The sequence below is a fragment of the Equus przewalskii genome, chromosome 5 (genome assembly GCF_037783145.1).
Source record: "Equus przewalskii isolate Varuska chromosome 5, EquPr2, whole genome shotgun sequence".
NCBI lineage: Eukaryota > Metazoa > Chordata > Mammalia > Perissodactyla > Equidae > Equus > Equus przewalskii.
The window spans coordinates 55,450,888-55,473,726 of record NC_091835.1 but is presented as its reverse complement, the minus strand read 5'-3'; the positions used below and the strand labels follow the sequence as shown (position 1 = coordinate 55,473,726).

The 22,839-nt window shown below is 38.7% G+C and overlaps 1 protein-coding gene and 1 long non-coding RNA gene across 9 annotated transcripts in view; one reads left to right on the top strand and one right to left on the bottom strand.

Moving 5' to 3' along the window:
* FAR2 (fatty acyl-CoA reductase 2) overlaps nt 1–22,839 on the bottom strand; it is a 143,789-nt gene that overhangs the window by 16,453 nt on the left and 104,497 nt on the right. For all 8 annotated transcript variants that reach the window (XR_011540342.1, XR_011540343.1, XM_070620949.1 and 5 more), the window contains exons 3-5: nt 18,079–18,254; nt 14,784–14,963; nt 1,228–1,405 (exon numbers count right to left, since the gene is read on the bottom strand). Coding sequence is in view for 6 of the 8 variants with exons in the window: in XM_070620949.1 (XP_070477050.1) it covers nt 1,228–1,405; nt 14,784–14,963; nt 18,079–18,254 (534 nt within the window). In the remaining 2 variants the exon portion in view is untranslated. The remainder of the gene's footprint in view (nt 1–1,227; nt 1,406–14,783; nt 14,964–18,078; nt 18,255–22,839) is intronic.
* Nucleotides 9,530–18,322, top strand: LOC139083538 (uncharacterized). Its single transcript, XR_011540345.1, has 3 exons — nt 9,530–9,683; nt 12,842–12,949; nt 18,000–18,322. It is a non-coding gene; the product is annotated as an uncharacterized lncRNA (long non-coding RNA).

Sequence of the window (22,839 nt, the reverse complement as noted above, 5' to 3'; positions counted from 1 at the left end):
CTTTAAAAAAAAAATAAAGATCAATGGCAAGGCATTGGCTATTTTCTACACTTTATTTGTGTATGAATTAAAATTCTGCCAGCATTTTTTTCATAGCAGGAGGCATGGATGGTTTCAAGTTGTTTTATGATATCTTCAGGGCTAAATTGGACCTTGTGTTAATATCGTAATTTGCTAACCAATTCATTGACCATCACTTTCCTCAACTTAGGGCCTGATTTTAACTCCCAGAGGAACATTTCAAACATGATTTGTAGGAATTAACCATTTCCTGAAAATTTTAAGAGTCGTAGCATCCATATTATATATATATATATATATTATTTATTTCTATACAATTACACACATATTTATATATATTAGCTTACTTAGTGATGTTAGAGGACAGGTTATATTTAGGAGCAGTTAGAGAGAAAAGTCTTTTCGAGTTTGTCTCCTAAGCCCTGAGCAAGTCAGTTGACCTTATTATGTCTGTTTCTTTATCTGTAAAAGTCAAAATGTGCGTGTAAAATGGGAGAGGAGAGAGAATAGACGAGACAATGAAGGCAGTAATATTTTTTGAGCCTTTTACTAAGGATCAGGCCACTGCACTAAGCCTTCCTCATACATTATCTCATTTGATCAACTCTCCAACGTGGGTAGTATTAGCCCAGTTTTACAGATGAGACAACTCAAAAGCCTGCACTGTCAGTAAGTAGTAGGGCTTGACTTTACCTGGTCCTAATGCTTCACAGAATTGCTTCAAAGAAGATGGAGTAATTCAAAGTACTTTCAAAAGGATACAGCAGTATACAGAGGTAAAAAGTATTACTCCTAAACCAAGAATCTTCTGTGAGCTTTGTGATTCCTATTTACTCTGGCAGTTGAAATACTACCAATATGGTCATCAAGAGCATCCTGGTCTAGTTAAACCATAATGGGAAAGCCAAGAACTGAAACTATCTCCCCTGGAAATTTTGAGGCTGGAGTTAATGAGAAGGCAATTCCAGACATCCACCCAACTGTAGGACAGTCAGCGTAACTCCCAGGGGAGCCTCGTACTGGATAAATCCTGAACTCAACGTGGAATTTTGCCCTAATACAATGAGTTTGTGTTTAATTTGCTCGGTTATACATCTTGAGAAGAAAAAAGAAAAAAAGAAAAGAAGAAAAGGACATCAGAAAGGAATTGGGCTAGAAAGATGCCGGTTGGGAAGCAAAGCATGGGATGCAGGTGAGTGGGCTTACTGGGAAAGGCTCCTGCCAGGTTGCTCCCACAATGGAGGGCCTTATGATGGCGATATTTAGGTTCCCGCTCTCCTGCTGTACTACCATCTCTCCCAGGGCCTTGGTGTAGGTGTAAGTATTGGGCCAATCCCCCATCAGCTTGGGTGCAATCTCATCAACAATGGCGTCGTCCCACCACCTGAAGGGAGTCAGAGTAAAAAAAGAATTCTAGCAACTTACGTTAAACAACAGCAACACACATTAGACAATCGACCGAAAAGAAACTGTGACACACAGACAAGCAAACAAAACTTCCACTTTCCAGCTTGAGTTCTGGAATTCAGAACACTCACAGGACACCAAGGCTGACTATGTACCTGTTCAAATCATGCGTGATGGATGAGCTCTTTGTTGTCCACTGCTAAGCCCAATCCTACCAGTCGAACCTCCCACCTAGATAGATAAATTCAAGAGCGATACAACCTACTACTTTATTACATATAATCTCTAATTATCTTCAATCACTTTCTCTCCAACAAGTTCATAAGTATATTCTTTGAACATATTTGTGAGTGCCAATCGTGTGCCCAGAAGCACGCTAGGTGCTATGTTTGTGGAGCGCAGAGGCTCTCTGGTTCAAAGAGCTTCAGTGGCATCACCTCCATTCAGTGTTCTCCAATTAAAACTTAGGGCATCAGTCTCGCAACCTTTAGCTTTTAATTTTTAAAGTTTCATTCAATGCTTCACCAAACAAAAGCAACTACATTTTGCAGATTTATAATCTGTTTTAGCAATTCTGTGAAATGTATTTTGAAGGTCTGTTTAGAGTCTATGCTAATAAGTAGGTAATTATTTCTAGAGAATTCCAATGAATTCTGAAGTGCTCTAATAACTATTAATAGTCTGCCAAGTGGAATGATATTACTCTGAAGCAGCTTTCCTAGAGAGATTATTGAATACCTCTACTGAAAAGAAGACATGTATCATGAATAACTGAGTTACCATGGCATCAGCCTAACCCTTTTTTTAAAGATGTCAGAACCATTTTGATAATCCCAAAATCTATTTGCACTTCTCTGGGAGCAGTAACATTATTTGTCAGTTCAATATTTAATGTTTCCCTTAGCTGGTAGATCTATTTGGTTAAACTTTTGATATAATACAGTTTTTAAAAATTAGCCTACCTGAATATGTTCGTGTGATTTGTGTAATCAATGTGTTTGGTACCTTTATGCTTATTTTTGGGGGCCAGGTACAGTCCTTCTATTTAGGTTGTAGAAAAATCTTAGCGGTTACCGTTTTTCTCCCGCTGACACACTGTTGATCGTTTAAGATGTGCTTATTGCCAAGACTTATTCGGAAACACAACTCTCACTCTTAATAACTCTTATTTGATACTGGAATGAAACAGGAGCACTGTCTATAACGTTTTGGTTTTCCTTGCTTGCTGTTACTAGTTCTGAGTATTTTCTAGATACTCAAGTATCTCTTGATTTAAACTGAATAGGGAAAGGCTGAGAAGTTTCTAGAACTAAAAACAACTCCAAACACTTAGAAAAATGGAAGACACTCCAATTATATGGCCAGCGGAGGGTTGGGAGAGTGTGTGGGAATGTGCAGGCAACCTCTCCATCTTTATAATGATGTTACCTTTACCTCATCTTATTTGTGGCTCAACAGAGGATTAACTGACCTAACACCATTTTCTTTCACCTGCAAAAACAGAAAGGTTATCCAAACCAGGTTAGAAGAAACACAGCCTAATTTCAATAAGGCTGGAAAGAAGAACATTCTAAGAAAAAATCAGAACCCAGCAATGCACTAGGATTGTATGTCACATGGCTGGGATCAGTTGGCGTCATGGATGTTGGTGTGCACGGAAAGGGTGGCACTTGGAGGCTTTACCAAGTTTTATGAGTTAGCTGTCTTGGAAAATATTGGTTTCATAGGTATCGGAGAACACAAATGTGAAAGCACTTGTACTGTAGTTGACCTGCCTCCACTATTCCTAGCTCTACCTGTATTCTACTGTATCATCTTCTCATTTCCTCCATTTTTACTCATGAAAAATGGCAATAGTTACCTCTCTTCTAAATTCTCAAGTTTTCATAAAGACAAACAAGAATAATCACAACTGCAATGAAAGCTATTTGATGAAACGAAATGAGCCAATAAACCTAAAGCATTCTTATTTTCATGAAACAACCAAAGAGCATATATCTACATAGGTAATAGTTTTAAAATATCTTTTATAATACAGCCAAACAGACCATTCCCCATCTCATCCACCCACTTCCTGGGTCCAGAGAAGAGCTTAGTGTAACAAGTATGCACATCCATTGGTTATGCGGTGCCATTTTTGGGACCTATAATCAGTTCATGCTCTTCTTTACCAAAGTTTGATTTGCTGCTTTTGTTTGTTTGTTTGTTTGTTTTAAAGATTGGCACCTGAGCTAACAACTGTTGGCAATCTTTTTTTTTTTTCTGCTTTTTCTCCCCAAATCCCCCCAGTATATATTTGTATATTTCAGTTGAGGGTCCTTCTAGTTGAGGCATGTGGGACGCCGCCTCAGCGTGGCCTGATGAATGGTGCCATGTCCGCGCGCAGGATCCAAACCAGTGAAACCCCAGGCTGCTGAAGCGGAGGGCATGAACTTAACCACTCGGCCACGGGGTCAGCCCCTCAATTGGTTTTTAAAACAGTAAACAACTCAGCGTGGAAAGAAGACACCACACAAAGCCAAAACACATTTCTGAAATTAACCAAATGCCCTTCAGTGTACACAATTTCCTCTAAATATTACTGTCAACTTTTGGTTTGAAAGTTATTGAATCAACCTCATATTATTATTAATAATTTCATAATTTATGTGTTCACTAAATGAAATGGCAAGAGGAATGTGCATTTTTCCTCCTAGTTTTCTTATTCAATAATCAGGGCAAACCCAGTGGTATATCAGGAAAAGCTCTCTGGGGAGTAAGCACTGGACACATTGCTCCCGGTAACGTTTACTCTCTGTCTCTTGCCTGGATTATGCTCCTCCCTTGACTATTGCAATTATCATGCTGTATGTACTTGCTCACGTGCCTGTTGCCCCACTTTACAGTGAGTCCAGGAGGGTAGGGATGATGCTTTTTATCTCTGTATCCAATCACATTTCTGTGCCCAGGAACCAGCTACCTTATTCAGTACGTAAATGGGTGACCTCCCATATGACAGTCTTGCTGGGCTGATTTGTGTTCTGTGTAAGGTTTTGGGAAGCTGAGATGGACAATGATAGGAGAGAATGGGTGAACTCAGAAGGAGGTGAGGTTGTAGGGAGACTGCGGGAAGGGAAGAAGAGAGATGTCTTTGTAGAGAATGAAGCAAAATTGGAAGTTGGAGGTTCCAGTGGCAGTGGTGAAAAGTGTTGAGAAGCTGAAGGGCTAAATGTTGACCTACTTCAATTTGTCAGAGTGGGCTTCGGAGTAAATTTAACTGGCTCCAAAGTAAATTTAAACTGACTGGGGACAGGGGAATATCTGAGCCTAGTGCTAGTGGTGAATTGGCCTCTGTATTTCCCTCCAGACTTTACTGAGCACCTCAACTGGCCTCCAATGGCTTGACAACATGAAAACTATTCAGTTTGTTTAAGAAACAATCTACCATTGTATTTAAAGTACACAGAATTTTCAATTTTTGGTCGGCTGCTTAGATGCCATCTTAAGGTTATACAATCCTGAAAATAAAAGCACAGATGCTAAAATTAGCTTTTTCCTTTCCCCTAGAATAGATCCGCTTTCTTAGTGTTCACAGTGTGTTCTCTAGCACCGAGGTAAAACCACTTGCCTAAGTCTGACCTCCTTTCATATTTCCCAAAGGGCTGTTCTGGGACTTGTCAGCTGCAGGCAGCCTTCATTGTCCCTGCTTCTCACCCTCCACCGGCCGCGCACCTGCCACAGCTGATTGCAATCAGCGTTTGATCAAGAAACACCTTTTCTTTTTCACATGGCAGATTAGCTGCATCTTCTGGTGGCCAGGGAGCTTCAACAGTGTGATTTTTAGTAGGTACAAATCTATCGGGAACTTTTTAGTCAATTAAAGCATCTAGGAATTGAAAGACAACAGCAGGTGAGGGGAGTGGGGAAAGGAGGGCGCATTGGTTACCGGAATATGAATGAATCCATTTCTAATGAAAACTGTTAGATGAGTAAGCACTTTATGGCACTACTTCCCAAACTTGCCTGCTCATAAGGAAGACTGAGTGGGGCCTCTGATAAAAATCCAGATTCCTGAGTACCATTTTAGAACCCCTAAATCAACCTTCAGGGGTGATAATCTGATAATCTGTATTTTAACACGTCCTGGTGATTCTTATGGTCAGGCAAACTGGGGAATCACTCATTTAAAAGAACTCTACTCCACTCCACAAATTTATGTCATTAAGACTTGACTAAATTGGGATTAGCTTTCAAAAAGGCATTGCCCCTTGGAATAAAAATTTCAGTAGAATGGAACTTTAAAAGAATGAAATCCCTGGTACTAGAAATGTAAGCTGTGACAATTATGCGTATTCTAAACCGATCGCTGATGAGCTAAGTGCGAGCCCATATGCAAATCGGTAGCCACGTCCTATTGGTTTTTCTCTTCCAAAATCTATGAGTGTTTTTCATTTCTGTTGCCACTCCCCAGTTCTAGTCCTCCACACCACTCTCTCTCAGGTAATGGTGCTCCCTGCCTTTGGTGACTCCCCGTGTTAATCTACCCGCCTTTGCCCTCCATGACCATATTCATGTACCTAAAGCCCATTTTCATCAAGGTCTTTCCTTGATTCAAATAAAATGAAACAAAACCCAAAAACCACACACACACACAGAGACATGGACACATACACACGTACGCCCCCTTCTTCAATGGATGCCCATTGCCTGTACAATTAAATACGGTCCTCTGCATGATGTTCAAAATCTCCAGTATGGCCCCAGCCTACCTCTCCAGCTTGCTCTCTAACAGCTTGCCTACACATAACATATGTGCTGCCAAAAGGGGCTTACAGCTATACCCCAAATGTGCCCCCAGTTTTCCCACTCCAGTTGCCCTGCCTGGTATGTGCCCCCTTCTCACCTCTCCACACTGTGCCTATTCCTCCAAGTCTGTCTCCTATGCCTATCTTTCTTTTTTTTTTTCATTCTTCTCCCCAAAGCCCCCCAGTACGCAGTCATATATTCTAGTTGTGAATGCCTCTGGTTGTGCTATGTGGGACGCCACCTCAGCGGTGCCATGTCTGCACCCAGGATCCGAACCAGTGAAATCCTGGGCTGCCCAAGTGGAATGGAGCATGAGAACTTAATCACTTGGCCATGGGGCCGGCCCCCCACGCCTCTCTTTCTAGAGTCTTTCTACCTCCCCCAACTCCATCAATCTTAGTGTGTCACGGTTCCTCCAGCACACCCCGCATATAATTCTACCCTGTTCTATTCACATTCGATTGTGAGCTCCTGGAAAGCCCAGTCTACAGCTTAGGAAAGTGCCTTTTAATCTCTGACACTGCCAATTTTGTGGGTGTACCAGAAAGACGGTAGTCATGTAGCTAGAATCACGTGGACATGGGGCAAAACTGTCTCTGTGACTTACTAGCTGAGAGACTTCGGAAGGGTCCTTAGCTTTTCTGACCTTTTGTTCCTTTATCAGGACTGTAGTGATAAAAGTATCAACCTTACAATATTATGTTAAGGAACTAAATGTCTGTGAAAGTGTCTTTGCTCACAATAATTGCTCAATGATGATTCACAGTTATCCTTCCATTCTTAAGGTGTATTTACTAGATTGATTTGAGTATATTAAACAAAGCAGTAAATATTGATGGATCCATTTTTCTAGTTCCTAACTCTAGTTATTTCAAGTTTTTATACAGGTGCAAAAGCCCTTTTCTTCTACACTCGCTCTGCTAAGAGGAGTTACCTTGGAAAGAACCAACCCCAAAGCCCTATCATTCCTGGTCAGTTATATGCATTTTTCAAAATAAGCATTCCACTTAAGCTGTTATTCCGGAAAACTGGAATTTCACTGGCAATCCCTGACCCATTTATGCACATGAGTTTCCAAGGGTAAATATCACCTACTGTGTGGAAGCTGCATATAAGATAAAAGCCTTTGTTGCAGCATGTTGAGCATCACTTGGCTTACAGGGGAAATCAGAGCTGTGGTCTTATAGTTGCTGCACTCAGCATCTCCTTTCGTGGGGGCTGGGATGCATAGTGACTGTTTCCAGTCGGTCGGCCATTGTTTTGTTTTCCATATTTGTTGACAAATTCTTGTTAGGATTTTGACAGATTCAGCCTCTGTGGTTTGAAAACATTCTCTCAATATTCCGTATACCCCTGGTACTTATTTCTTCCCAGTATTTTCGGGGCAGCTTTTGCTTCACTTTCTAAAATTGCAGGTTCTTCCTCATAGGAGCATTCTTCAAAGGAATCTGTCATCCTTTTGTCTCCTCTGTGGAGATCTTCAGAGTACTGTTTCCACCTTCCCTTGCTTTTTCTTGATGAGATCGTGTGTGTCCCTGTTGGTTGTTCGGCACTCCTAATCTAGGTTGAAACTTCTCTTTGATTTCTTGAATCTTCTAGAAGAGACCTCTTGTTCCTCCTTTTTTGTTGTTTCCTTCTATCTCTTTGCATTGGCCATCCTAGTTCTCTTTATCTCTACGTGATAGTCACTGAAAAATTCCATTCAGAATTCTAACCCTGCTTTTGTGAACTCGTGCTTGTGCTTCTCAATTGTCTTTAACAATCTTTAGTGTTTCTTCTGTCATTCGTCTCTATTTTTCTTTTCTTTTACTTGGGCATTGTCTTTTCGGCTTCTTCCTTAATGTTTATGGTTTTAGTCTAGAGTTCTTCTGGTTCTCCCTCAATTAAATTTAACAATGTAAATCTGCTTTTTATGTGGCCTTTAAATTCATTGGGGAATGTTGTTTATATTATATTTTGGCACTATGGTTTTTTTTAGTGCTCTTGTTAGCTTTACTCTGATGTTTGATATGAACAGTTTGTGGTCAGTTCCATAGTCTGCACCTGGTCTTGTTTTGGTAGCGAGAATACAGCGTCTCCATCTCCTGCTTTCACTTACATAGTCTATTTGATGTCTACATTGGCCATCTGATGAGGTCCATGTACACAGTCATCTGTTTGGCTGCTTAAAGCATGTATTTGCAATGGACAGATTGTTGGTTTCACAGAAATCCACGAGCTGATCTCCTGCTGCGTTTCTGATCCCTAGTCCAAATTTTCCAACGTTTAATTCTGCTTTATTTCTACTTTTGCATCCCAGTCGCCTATAATTACAAGCCTATCTTGTTTGGTGTATGATCAATTTCTTCTTGGATACTTGCATAAAAACTTTCAACTTCATCTTCTTCAGCCTCTGTAGTTGGAGCATAGACTTGAATGACGGTTATGTTAACAGGTTTTCCCAGGAGTCTAGCTGATACTATTCAGTCAGAGCTTGCACAAGAGCCCCTCACTGCCTGTGCTATATCGTGCTTCACTATTGGAGCCACTGGGTTTCTTCTGAGTTTGTCATTTCCAGATTAGAACACTTTGTAGTTGTCTCACTGAAAGTGTCCCATTCTAGTCCATTTTAGTTCACTAACACCAAGCACGGTGATATTTAAACATTCCATTTCTTGCTTTACAATTTCCAGGTTACCTTGGCTCATGCTTCTCATGTTCCATGTTCCAATCGGATGTCTGGTACAACCTCAGACTTTCCTCTCAACTTCGTGCACTTCAGCTGCTGGATGTCCTTCAACTTTAGTCTACTTGCGTCATTAGCAACAGCGCTATTTGTACCTGTTCTTTGCTCTTCCCCAGGAGCTGTTTGAGTGCCTTCCGACCTGGGGGTGTCATCTTCCAGCACTCTTCATTTTGGACTGTCTCATCATAACGTTCTCAAGGTAAAAGAAAAGAAAGAAAAAAAGGGAAAGCATAGCAGTGGTTTACCATTGCCTTCTGCTGCACAGCGCATGGGTCCAAACCACATGTGTGTGAATCCGTGGTGTCACAATCACCAGATACCAATGAAATGTAGGTGCTCCTGTGAGCCCTAGAGAAAATTAAGCCTGAACTATGACTGGAGGCAAAAATGGTAAAACTAAGGCTGCCCTACTTTGGGCACATCACAAGAAGGCAGGATTCTTTGAAAAAGAGAGTAATGCTGGGAAAAATAGAAGGCAGCAGGAGAAGAGGAAGACCAAATATGAGATGGAATGACTTCATAAAGGAAATCACAGGCATGAGTCTGCAGAAGCTGCGTGGGGCTGTTGAGGACAGGCCATTGTGAACACTCATTGAAAGGGTCACTAGGAGTTGAAGCCAACTTGACAGCACGTAACAACGAATGTACAAGCTAAATATAAAAGCAGAGATGAGTAAGAATGGTGACACAATTACATGATAAAATGTCTGTGGTAGTTGGGACAAATGGCAGAAGACAACTGCAGGTATAAGAGCTAAAAAAATTGGTTGTTTAACACTGTTTAATGGCCATGCTTGTCATAGTAATGAAAAGCATTAACTAAGTTATTAAACTGTGTTTATGCTACCTTGCTAAAATTTTTGTACGAACGCAATCAAATTTCATCTTTAGGGAATGGTTCAGGACCAATGTAATTCTGGAGGTTTTCAGATATTGGCTGAAAGAAGGGAGCTGAGGCCTGGCAGGCTTGGGCCATGAGATAGTCTGAAAATGGGGTGAGCTGAAGAGGGCGGGACACGGATAGGGGCTGAGCTTTAGGTTCACAGACCTGCTCCCTTTATTAACAACACTGAGCAGTGCCACTGGGGCCAACGCCACTGGGAAAATTCTGGGAAAAAACTGAAAATCCTCTTTTATTTCCTCAAACTGGAATTCTCGTTAAACTGATTTTCTGGGGGAAAAAAGGATCATTTTACTTTTTCATGGGTGGCTTTCTTTTCTTTATTATTATTATTTTATTTTATTTTTAGCTTTACTGAGGTATAATTGACAAATACAATTGTAAGATATTCAAAGTACAGATAGTGATAATTTGGTATATGTATACATTCTGAAAGGATTCCCCTTACCTAGTTAACAACACATCTACATGTGTGATTTTCTTGAGATCACAAACCCAGAGCACAGCTTCAAAATCATCTTGTTCTCTAATTCCTGGTTCCTTTTTTAAAAATGAGGACCACTGGAACACTAAGAACAATGACAACTGGTAGGCCCCATGGGTTTACTGTTAATAAAAATTTTCAAGGGAAATAAAAACTTTGAAAATAGAAAAATCTTGGAAAGTAATTTTATTTTAATCAAAGGCCAATGACCAAATAGAAAAGAAATCAGAGAAAAACTATCTTGCTAAACCAAGCAACTAAACTTGGATTTAGGTGAATTAATATTTACTCAGAATAACTTTAATGCTACTTGTTATTATAAAACCATAAAATTCCATCTGTTACTGGAGTTGTTGAAACAGTCATGAACAATCGTGTGGTTGGTAAAGGGTTGCTGGGCTTCATTCAATGAATTATTCTAAACTTAATACATAGATTTTTTTCCCCAGATTTATCGAGAAATGATTGACATACATCACTGTATAAGTTTAAGGCATACAGCATGATGGTTTGATATGTAAATATATTGTGAAATGATTACCACAACAGGTTCAGCTAACATCCATCTTCTCATATAGATATACTAAAAAGAAAAAAAGGAAGAAAAAATTCTACTTGTAACGAGAACTCCTAGGATCTACTCTCTTAACAACTTTCCTATATACCACGCAGCAGCGTTAACTGCAGTCATCATGGTGTACATTACATCCCTAGTACTTAGTTATCTTATAACTAGCAGTTTGTATCTTCTGACCACCTTCCTCCAACTCCCCCTTCCCCTACTCTCTGCCTCTGGTAACCACAAATCTGATCTCCTTTTTCTAAAAGTTTGTTTTTGTTTGCTTGTTTTTTAGATTCTACATTTAAGTGAGATCCTACAGCATTTGTCTTTTTCTCTCTGACTTATTTCACTCAGCATAATGCCTTCAGGGTTTATCCATGTTGTTGCATATGGTAGGATTGCCTTGTTTTTATGGTTGAATAATACCCCATTGTATATATATATCCCACCACTTCTTTATCCATTCATCTGTCAATGGTCACTTAGGTTGTTTTCATATCTTGGCTATTGTATATAATGCTGTTATGAACAGGGGGTGTAGATATCTTTTTGAGTTAGTGTTTTCATTTCCTTTGGATATATTCCCAGAAGTGGGATTACTGGATCATATGGTATTCTATTTTTTAATTTTTTGAGGATCTTCCATACTGTTTTCCATAGTGGTTGTACCAATTTATAATCCCACCAATAGTACACAAGGGTCTCTTTTCTCCACATCAGTACCAGCATTTGTTATCTCTTGTCTTTTTGATGATGGCCATTCTAACAGGAGTGAGGTGATATCTCATTGTGTTTTTAATTTACATTTCTCTAATGACTAGTGATGTTGAGTATCTTTTTATGAACCTGTTGGCCTTTGTATATTTTCTTTGGAGAAATGTCTACTCAGGTCCTTTGGTCATTTTTCAATCGGGTTGGTTTTTTGCTATTGAGTTGTATGAGTTCTTTATATATTTTGGATATTAACCTTTTACCAGATATATGATTTGCAAATATTTTTTCCCTTTCCATAGGTTGTCTTTTCACTTCGTTGATGGTTTCTTTTGCTGTGCAGAAGCTTTTCAGTGTGATACAGTCCCATTTGTTTACCTCTTATTTTGTTGCTTGTGCTTTAGTTGTCACATCAGCACATAGGTTTCATTCGAAGTTTAAGAAGAAAAAATGGGCAATCAGAAACAGGAGTAAGATGTGGGCACATAGATATTTTATGCTTATAACTTCACATCTCCAAATATCAGTTTGTGATGGAGTTCTATCATCTATTCTTGCTTTTGTCTAAACAAACAACAACAAGAATTCCAGCCTGAATAGTATAAACAATGATCATCTAGTTCCATCAAAAACTTTTCATTCATTCAGCAAATATTTGAGTGCCTACTACGTGCTGGCCTGGAGAGCAAAGAGGAGCAAGAGACATTCTCTTCTTTGAGAAGCTTATTTTCTAATGGGGGATATAGAGAAACAATCAGGTAGTTAGAGTGACTCGTGTTAAGAGCAATGATAAAGATGAGCACAGGGTGCTATGGGAGCACTGGGGAAGGCCCCCTAAGCCTGAGGGCTTCCAGGAGAAAGCTTTAACCTCTCAATAGGAATTAACCTGGGGAAGCAGAGCTGGAAGTAGTCTCAAAGCGAAACATCATAAGCAAAGGCAGAGAGGTATGAGAGAGGGGAGTAGGTACTTCAGCATGACTGTAGCACCAATGTGAGCAGGGCTGAGAGAGGTGAGGCTGGGCAGGCGGCCCTGAATATAACATTTGAACTAATAAATTGTGGTTACAACTTTTTCTCTGTTTTAAAAAACACCTTAGTTCTCTAATGGCATTCAAAGTGTATCCTGAGACAAAATATGATTTCATTCCTAGTTCTGCTTGGCTACATATATATTTTTTAAATTGTTCTCCCTGGAGAGCAGGAAATGACAGACAGACATAAGCTTTGTGCAAATGTCAATTCCAGTTTGATCACAAATCATGGAGCAATTACGTGCCTTCGCCAGTTGACACAGAGTGGAGAACTTTGGGAAGTGCTGAATACCTGAGGATAAATCAACTCCTCCTCTGGGAGGTGAGTTTATTCTTCTGTGAAATCTCGGGGTTTTAAGTGGCTGGACACGGTTTAGGGGGAGGAAGTGGAGTCCCCAGAGAGGCCTCTCACTGTGGCTGAACTGAATCTTCATTTCCTACCTCTTTTCTCTGGTGATCTCTCAGAGACTCCCTTGCTGCCTCAAACTGTGCTCTAATCTGTCAGGTGTTAGAGAGGTCAACAGCAAGGGAAGTCTCTGGAATCTCAGCGGTGGGGTCTGGAATCAAAAGGGGTCACCCCTCTCCTGGGAGTAGCTAATATGTAGGCACCACGTTTACCAAGAGACAACATTGTATCAGGGCAGCTGACAAACAAATCAATTCCATCCCGGAAACGCTCCAAGGCTTTCAATGTCGACTTTCCCACACTCACTCTGGGCATCAGAGTGTCTTTTCTCCAGCTATCCTGACAAATTCTGGACTCTGAAAGGTTCCTTTGCACTGATTAAGCAAATCATTGTTTATTAGCAACTTTAAGTAACCTCCAGGTCCTTTAGATGACTTTCACTTGTCTTTGTCCTGGATATTTTTAAATGACACATAAAAGTATCTATTCTCAGAGCTGTACGAGATAAAAATGTTTGCCCTGAAGGGAATGAGCTCCCGATTTAGCTAAGGTTTCATTTTAAAGAGTATATTTTAAATAGAAATACAGTATCATATGAAATGAAAATCTGACAAATTCACTGTGAAATATTCTATTTTCCCTGCTGTAATACTTTCTACACAGAGTTAAAAAAAACAACAACATAAACTTGGTAAATGGAGCAGAAGAACAAAGCACAAAAGAGAAGCATACTTATTCCAAGACTGGGGCCATGTCCTAACAAGAAAGTGGTTCCTGTGAGTTGGCAAGAAGAGAAAAATGCTAGACACTATTTCTCCTGCACAATAGAACAGTCAGGAAAGTGTATCTTGGCCAAATACGTCCAGAGACTGATTCCTTCTGCCAGACGTGGGAGAAATTCCTCTTTTCTGTTAGTTCTTCTTTACTAATCTTTTGATTAACTACTATTAAACCCTCCCTAACACTGCAATAATTGCTTTACATAACTCAATTCATCATGGCAACTATAAGATGGACACTATTATGAACCCCATTTTACAAATGAAGGGACTGAAGCTCGGAGAGGCCAAGGAAATTGCTCAAGGTCAAACCGCTAATACATTGCAGAAGCTGAAGTCAAACCTTGTCAAAACCTTTCTTCTGAACTTCCTTTATCTAGTGACAATGCTCAGTTCATTAAGAAGTGAGAAACTGGGGCCGGCCTGTGGCCGAGTGGTTAAGTTCTCGCGTTCCCCATCAGCAGCCCAGGGTTTCGCTGGTTCGGATCCTGGATGTGGACATGGCACCGCTCATCAGGCCATGTTGAGGCGGCGTCCCACATAGCACAATCAGGGGCACTCACAACTAGAATATACAACTATGTACCAGGGGGCTTTGGGGAGAAGAAGAAGAAGAAAAAAAGAAGAAAGATTGGCAACAGATCTTAGTGCAGGTGCCAATCTTTAAAAAAAAAAAGAAGTGAGAAACTACCTCTATGTAAAGTATTCCCAGGTACCTCAGGCAGTCCTTAACTGTTTAACAAAACATTTCTGTGGGACTTTTCTATCCCTGTGCTACCCCATTACCAAGCACTGTATTCCCCACCCTGGGATGGAAGGAACAGCAGGGACAAGGTAGCTAAAGCTAGTACCTTTACAAAGCATTTTGTTTCAAGGGGTCCCACCTTGTTACCGCATTAATGAATGGCTACAAAGAATCAAAGAGAACAACAATCTGCGCACCCTTGACCCACTCCTTTGACCCAACTTACTCCATGGAGTCGATGATTTTTTTTGGTTCCACAGAGCACGGATAGATGACTTCATCAATGTGCTTCAGGTTACAATTCGAAAAGGCAGTAGAGATATGTATGAAGGCTTCGAGCTTTGGCATCTGACTGGCCATAAACAAGAGCTGCTGGGTGGCAGTGACGTTCAGTTGCACGGCATGTCTAGAGAAGATGAAGCAGAAGGAGTTACAATGAGGCAACTCAGCATCCTGCCTTGCTGTGATTGCACCTACTCCAGCAACTGGTATAGCCATCTGATTTTTGTGGCCACATAAAGGACGAGGAAGAAAAGTATGAGTGGTGACTACACAGTTATGTGATACTTGGAATGTGTTGTATGTTGCTGATGTATTCTGTGCACATAAATCTTATTTACTGAAGCATTTGTTCATTACAGGTCGGTTGTGAAAACAACTGGAAGGAAAAAAAATCACAATCCTCTGAATTTGTAAAGAGGATTAAGCCGTCATTAAAAGAATAAAAATACATAAATTAAGCATCTAATTCAAGAAGTTGGAAAATTTAAATAAACTGGAGGAGAGCAACAGCGTATATAGAACAAGAAATATAAGCTTCTATTGCAAACGTCCAGGTCAGGCATGAAAATTGACATCAAAATCTTAAATTTTAGCTAATAGAATACAAAGCCATATAAACACTATGTGATGACAATGCAATAGTTCATTCCAGAAATACATGGTATATATAATATCAGGAAACCTATTAATCTAATTTAATTCAAAAAGAGAAAAACTATATATCTCTATATCTGTTGAAAAGTTTTAAAACGACATTCAATATCCATTTCCAATTTAATTTCTAAAAAATCATTAAAAGAAGAATAAAATGATTAAAAATATATATATTTCAATGTTCTAGTCTGTATCATGCTTCATAGCCAGCCCTGATGATCTAGTGGTTAAGATTCAGTGCTCTTACTGCAGCATCCCAGGTTTTTTTCTCATCAGGGACCCACACCTCCTGTCTGTTGGTTGTCATACCGTGGCAGCTGTGTGTGGCTGTGATGCTGATAGCTATGCCACCAGTATTTCAAATACTAGCAGGGTCACCCATGGTGGACAGGTTTCAGCAGAGCTTCCAAACTGAGACAGACTAGGAAGAAGGACCTGGCCACCCACTTCGAAAAAGCTTGGCCATGAAAACCCTATGAATAGCAGTGGAGCACTGCCTGACACAGCACTGGAAGGCGAGAGGATGGAGCAGCAAGATGGGGCTGGGTTCCCCTCCACTGTCCACAGGGTCGCTAGGAGTCACAGTGGACTCCTCAGCACTAACAGCAACAATTACGCTTAATGGTGAAAAGGTGAGCACTGCTTTTAAAGTTAGGGACAAGAAGGATGCCTGCCACTACTACCACTTAGCGTTGCTCTGAAGTGCCATCCTCGTAATTAGAGAGGAAAATAAAATAACTGTCAGATCAAAGGCAGTTACAAAAATCACTATCAGATGACGTAACTGTATATCTGGAAAACAAACAGAAGCAGCTGAAAAAAATCTGGAATGGACAAGAAGATAATTCAGTAAGGTGCCCATTTATAAAAGTCACGTAAAAAAATCACCGGCTTTCCTACATACAAACAAAACTTAGAGAATGCAATGGAAGAAAGGCACACATTAAAAAAATTTTTTAAATATATCAAATCAATTATAAATGAATAGGCTCTATATAAAGAACATGATAAAACTTTATTAAGGGTCATAACAGAAAAATTGAATAAATAGACAGATGTTGTTCTTGGACAGGAAGAACCAATGTTTTAAATATGTTTTTCTAAAAGAATCTACATATTCAAGGTAATCCAAAACTCCCAAAATGTTTAAAAACTTGGCAAATTATTCTAAGTTTAATCAAGAGGTATAACTAAGTGAGAATAGCCAGGAAAATTCTATAAAAAGAGAAGGATGTGTGTATTCTTGCCTAATAAAATAAAAATTACAGTAATTAAAATACTGTGGTACTAGAGGAGAAAGCCTAATTAATGGAACAAAATAAAGAGTTCAAAAATGGGAATTTAATATATTATGAGTTTCCTTTCAAATAAAGAGCGAAAATAAATCATTTAATAAACGTTGTTTAAGAAGTAACCATCTGTTAGAAATTTTTTTAAAAGTTACTCTACATTAACACTTATGTTACTCTTTTTTCTGTAGAATTTTCCTGACTATTTCTCTTTATAGCTAAATAAATTTTAAATGGGTCAGAGACTTAACAAAATAATAAAATACTAGAAGAATAAATACACAATAAAATAAATAAAAATACTAGAAGAAATTATAAATGACCACATAAAAAATTAAAACAGAGTTGAGGACAAATGATAAATTGTTAAAATATTTTGAACCTTATGAAAGACAAAGAGTTAATAAGGTAAATCTTCCAAGAAGTTTTAAAATTGATGAGAAAGAAATGTTTCAAGAGAAAAATAGACAAGGAGCATCAACAGGCATTTCACAAAAGAATAAAATGCCAATTAGCATTTAAGCGTCTTCAACCTCTCTGATTATCAGAGAAATAAAAATCAAAACATGCAATGCCATTTCCATTATCTTATTGGCAATGTCAAAAAGAATTGAAGAAGTGTTACATAGTATTGCGGGTGTCAGAAATGAGCATTCATGTGCAAAGGGATGGTATAAATTGACACCGCCTTTTGGGAAAGCAAGTTAGGATTACATGCGAAAATGTCAATTGTTCATAACATGGGCACTTCTGGTATATATCTAACAATTCTACTTCTGGGAATTTACCCAACAGGGAAAGCACCCAAAGGTATACAAAAAAAAAAAGTATGCACAGAGATGTTCATTGCAGAGTTGTTTATAATAGGGAAAAATTAGAACAATCAAAAAAATGTCCTTCAATACGGAACTGGTTGAGTATATTATATACATGCACAACGGAATGTCATGCAGTCCATACAAATTATAATAGAGTATTTATTGACAATGAAAGATATCCAAAAAGGTAATTGAGCAGGTTGAAAAACTCATTCTCGATACGATGCCATTTTTCTGTAAAATCGAACATGAATCTATTTCATTATGCATGCATAAAGAAATGTTGGCATGGACGTTCTCCACGGCATTAAATGGTTATCTCTGGATGGTAAGATTTTGAAGATGTTTTACTCTTTTGTATTTTGTTTTCATTGAGAATATATCTTTTTTTTTTAACAGATGCCATAAAGAAACTTACACACACACGGGTGCACACACACATATACACACAAGCCACGAGAGGGAAATGGGATTGTACCTCAGATGGTCATCAAAGCGTACGGTGGCGGCACAGTGGAAGATAATGTTGGTACAGGAGAGAAGCTCCTGCATGTCCTCCTTGCTGATGGCAAAGTCGTTCTGGTTGAGATCTGCAGAAATAGCTCTGATCTTCTCATGCACGTTTGGACAAACTTCTCTGACTTTTTCAAACAGCTAAAATATAAGTATAAATCAATATACAAATGATTTAATGGTCTAATATACAAAGACCATTATCACCATCACATTGTTCTTGTTTTTACTGACTTGTTTCATTATAATCCTCAAAAACTGATTTGGGTTGTAAGAATATCACTCAAAGAAGGCATCTACTCAAGAGCCATTTGCTTTATTTCATGCAATTCAAAGTCAGCTTAGTATAACTCCTGCTCCTTTTAATCTGATAAACATTTGAAAAGGTCAGTTCCAATAACCAGGAAGGAGTGTATTTTGAACTTTTCCTGCGGGATGGAGGAGTGACAGTAAGTCATTCACATCCTGCCCCATCCGCTTGTCCCTTATAAGGCAGCCTCGTGTCTATACATGGTGCTTGTTTCCATTTCGGGCTGGGAAATATTGTTTTCAGTGCAAAATTGCCAGCCTTTACAAGGAGGTCTCGTAAACACAATATCAAAACAACTTGTTTAACTGTCCCAGATTAACAAGACAGCTCAGCAGCACAAATACAATTGGAAAATAACAAATTAAGCAAATTTATAATAAGTAAAACAAATAAAAATTTTATATAATCTCATTCCAATATAAATGGCAGTCACTGTGTAGTAAGAGAACTACATGCGCTCATGTACTTTTTATGGGGTTTTAATTGATTTTTAATATTCTAATTTATAAAGGAAAAAAGGAAGGAGCAGTGGCAGTTTTAGCTTTTATTACCATTATGCAGATGGATCAGAGTCTCTACTTTTCCTTCTACACAGAAGTTCTTATAGATTATTGGTATTTTCCATTTTATCAGAAAATACGATTTTAATAAAATGATCTTGGTTCCAACCTATTTTGATAAAATGGAATTTTGCTATAGTATTGGTGTGGTATGTTAACAGTAAGGAAAAGGAAAGTAAGGCTAAATGTTTAGAAAGGTTAAGAGCAGAGAAAATTCCTCTGCGGTTTTAATCATCATACAGTGGCAGAGACAGCTCTCTTCTCCCCTTTAAGCCCAAAAGAATATTTTCATTGTTTCCTTGATCCTTAATAGCAGGCTTCTTCTCTCCATTAGAGAGTTACCCCAGGCCTTTTCATTGGGCAGTAAGTTGATCTCAGATAGTCAGAGAAATCATGTCTCATTTGTAACAGGCAAGACCATGTTCAGAGGCCATCCTAGGAATTTAGTGAAGATGACTATGGAAGACAATCAAATCCACATATTTTCCTGGGAAGTTAATATACTTCTGTTTCTGAGGTACCATTTTTCTGCACTCTAGGGTCAGTGGGGTATTACTATAATTCTGAAATAATTTGGAAGTTAAGTCAATCCTCAACACTTTTTTTTTGAGGAAGATTAGCCCTGAGCTAACTGCTGCCAATCCTCTTTTGGCTGGGGAAGACTGGCCCTGAGTTAACATCCGTGCCCATCTTCCTCTACTTTATATGTGGGACGCCTACCACAGCATGGCTTGTCAAGCGGTACCATGTCCCCACCTGGGATCTGAACCGGCGAACCCCGGGCGGAATGTGCACACTTAACCGCTGTGCCAGCGGTCTGGCCCCAATCCTCAATACTTTTTTGAGATCTGGGATTGATAAGGTTGATAAAGTGTCTGAGGGACACTCAACAAAGGTCATTCTGGCTCTTCTGGAAAGATATTCAACAGCTCTTCTAATCTTGATGGGTCATAGCATGAAAAATACGTGCTTTCACAGTCAAGTGTTTTCCCTCTTGTAGTTCATGTTAATTGCACAAAAAACACATGTTGGATATTTTGGGATATGGTTATCTAAAATTTGCACAATTTCCCTCTTTTTTAATAATTGAATTTATAGAAGGCTTCTTTTTGAGTCTGCATGATAGATTCTACTCTCAGGAAATTTATTTAGAATTCTTTGACTTTGGCCTGTGATAATTTCTGGCTACTTGAGAGCAAGAAGTGGAGGATGACTTCAATGTCCACCCTCCTAGCGGTGGGTCTCTTCACATATGATGTAAGCTGCCATACACAGATTTTCTTTTGCTTCTGGTTTTTATGACTTTAAGAGGCAGAGAATACTGTTATATCATATTGTACATTCAGACAACCTGAGCAATGTTGAATAGCACCAAGATACCAATTTAGAGCCTTACTATTTTAGGAGAAAATTACTATTTAAGAAGTAATGTCCCAATCTATATTCTACTTATTGATTTATATTTTCAAATGAGAGAGTGCATCTGAATGAACATAGGGCAATTTAAAAAATTCTGAGTTTTCTGATCCACATGGTATTGATTACGGTCAGCCAAAATAAACTCAATGAATAGGCTGCATCAATTCAAACTACAGTGCTAAATAAGAGTCCTGTTTTACTGTATTACCCATTCCTAATTATATGACTTTCCATGTCTGGAGTCTCACCATACTGCTATAGCTTCTAACAAAATAACATTCTTTAAATGTTGCTACATCTTTTCTATTCCATTCTATGAATTTTTCACATTCATTCTATTTATAGAATGCTAGAGACTGCAGCCAACTGACATGCAACTGGCCAGTGCTTTTTAAAGTGTTGTCCTCCAAGCAAACTGCATTGGAATCTCTAGTGTGTATATTAAAAATGTATATTCCTGGAGCCCATCCCATTCCTACTAAATAAGAAATTACTGAGGCATACCCAGGGGTTTGCATTTCACATCAAGTTCCCTAGTTGATTTTAACTGATCCCCAAATGAGAACTTCTCCAGTTAGAGTGTTAATACGAATAATTGCTGATAAACAGCTGTATACAACTCATTTCCCTTTACAACTGCCCAGGGCAGTTACAGACCATGAGTGGTTTTCCAACTGTGTAGGCATAGGAAATATCTGGAAATCAGTTAAAAATGATTTCCTTACTCCACATTTAGAGATTTTGACTTGGTAGGTTTGGTATGTAACCCAGGAAGCGGTATTTCTTAACCAGCCCACAGATAGGTCTGTTGGTCTATGTACCATACTTGAAGAAACACTGACTCTGGAAATTCTCCAGTTTTAAAATCAGAGCTTAAATTTCTTCTTGATTCTTGTTTATCTTTGTGCTCGACAGGACCCAGTTCATTGAACAGATTTAAATTTTGCTTGTTGAATTGAAATTAATTACTGTAAGAATAGTAACAGAACTGTAAATGGGAGCTTGATTCCCCAAATTGTTTGGTTACCAGTTCTTTTGCATTTGTGGGATGAAAGACAGCAGATATCTACTACCAAAATAAGACACAAAGTGTTCCCTTGGGTTCTCAGTATTAACTATGAGTGGGAGCTGGAAAGCCTAAGAGCAGACTCTTCTATTTCATAATAACAACAAGACTGAAGGACAGATGAAATGATGCAAATAGTCTCAACAGACATCAGCTCTTCTGAAAGTTTCTTTTGCTAATATGAGACATTAATTAAAGGTAAGAAAAAATAGATGGAATACAAATGAGTGAAGAAAAATATAATTTCAGAAATTTCACTGAAGGTCCACCAGTAAAGAACTTCATGTAATTGTTTTAGATTCTAAGCGTTCATCATATTCCTTCTCATATACTCTTTATTTAATGGCATAGGACTGAGAAGGTAGAATTGAATAACTGCAACCAAAACTGCAACTGAAAACTCAAGCCGAGGGACTGCTGCTTTTCCATTTTATGAAGCGGTATTCTTGACTGGAGCATGACACATTTCTGTGGTCACTGAAAGATAACAGCTGGGAGGTGATCTAAGCATTTCAAACTAACAACAAAGCTGTACATTTCTCTTGGAAAGTTTAGGCGCGTTCCACTGATTTGACATTACATTGGCAAATATTTCTCTCTCTTAATTTGTCTTTAAACATGAGAGACGACTCTATTTATGGCAATAGTTACTTATAGCCCAGAAGGCCAGAGAGATACTTTGCAAATCCTGAGTAAGAAAATTCAGCAGAATGAGAAAACCAGAAAGAGAAATTTTTTGGAGTCTACAAACTCCTTGGGTATGACTTCTGCAGCCAGATGTCAAGACCTCATTTTTATTAGAAGCAGGAACTGTGCGAGAGATGTGGGTATGACATTTATATTATGCTTTTGAAACAACGTAGAGTTCTTGAACTTGGAATTCTGCAATCAACTTGTTATCCACATGACCTCACTTTGGAGGTATCCACAGGAGGTTTGGTCACTAACTGGGGACCATTGAAGGTAATTGTGTCTTTAATAATCACGAGAGTCTTTGATCTTTATTCAATTTACTGAGTCTGTCTCTTCAAATATTACTATATTATTTAGTTCCAATAACCCACTAAAATTTGCTTAATATTTTTATTTTGCGAAAAAAAAGGTAAAGTCCCTTAAACTAAAGGGCAATCTCTGTGGAATATCTGGTGTCCTGAAGAGCCTATAACATTCATCAGAGAAATTTTAGAGTGCTCAGCAAAAGCAAATTAACGGATTCTGTAAGTTAGGTCTCTAACAAGAACAGCTTACTGAGAAAGGATATAATCTAAGTTGAGAACAATTCAACATAAACAAGTAACATAAATCAAGGCAAAAAACTATCATACCCAATGTAAAGAATCACAAAAATTTACAAAATGTTAGGATTTTGCT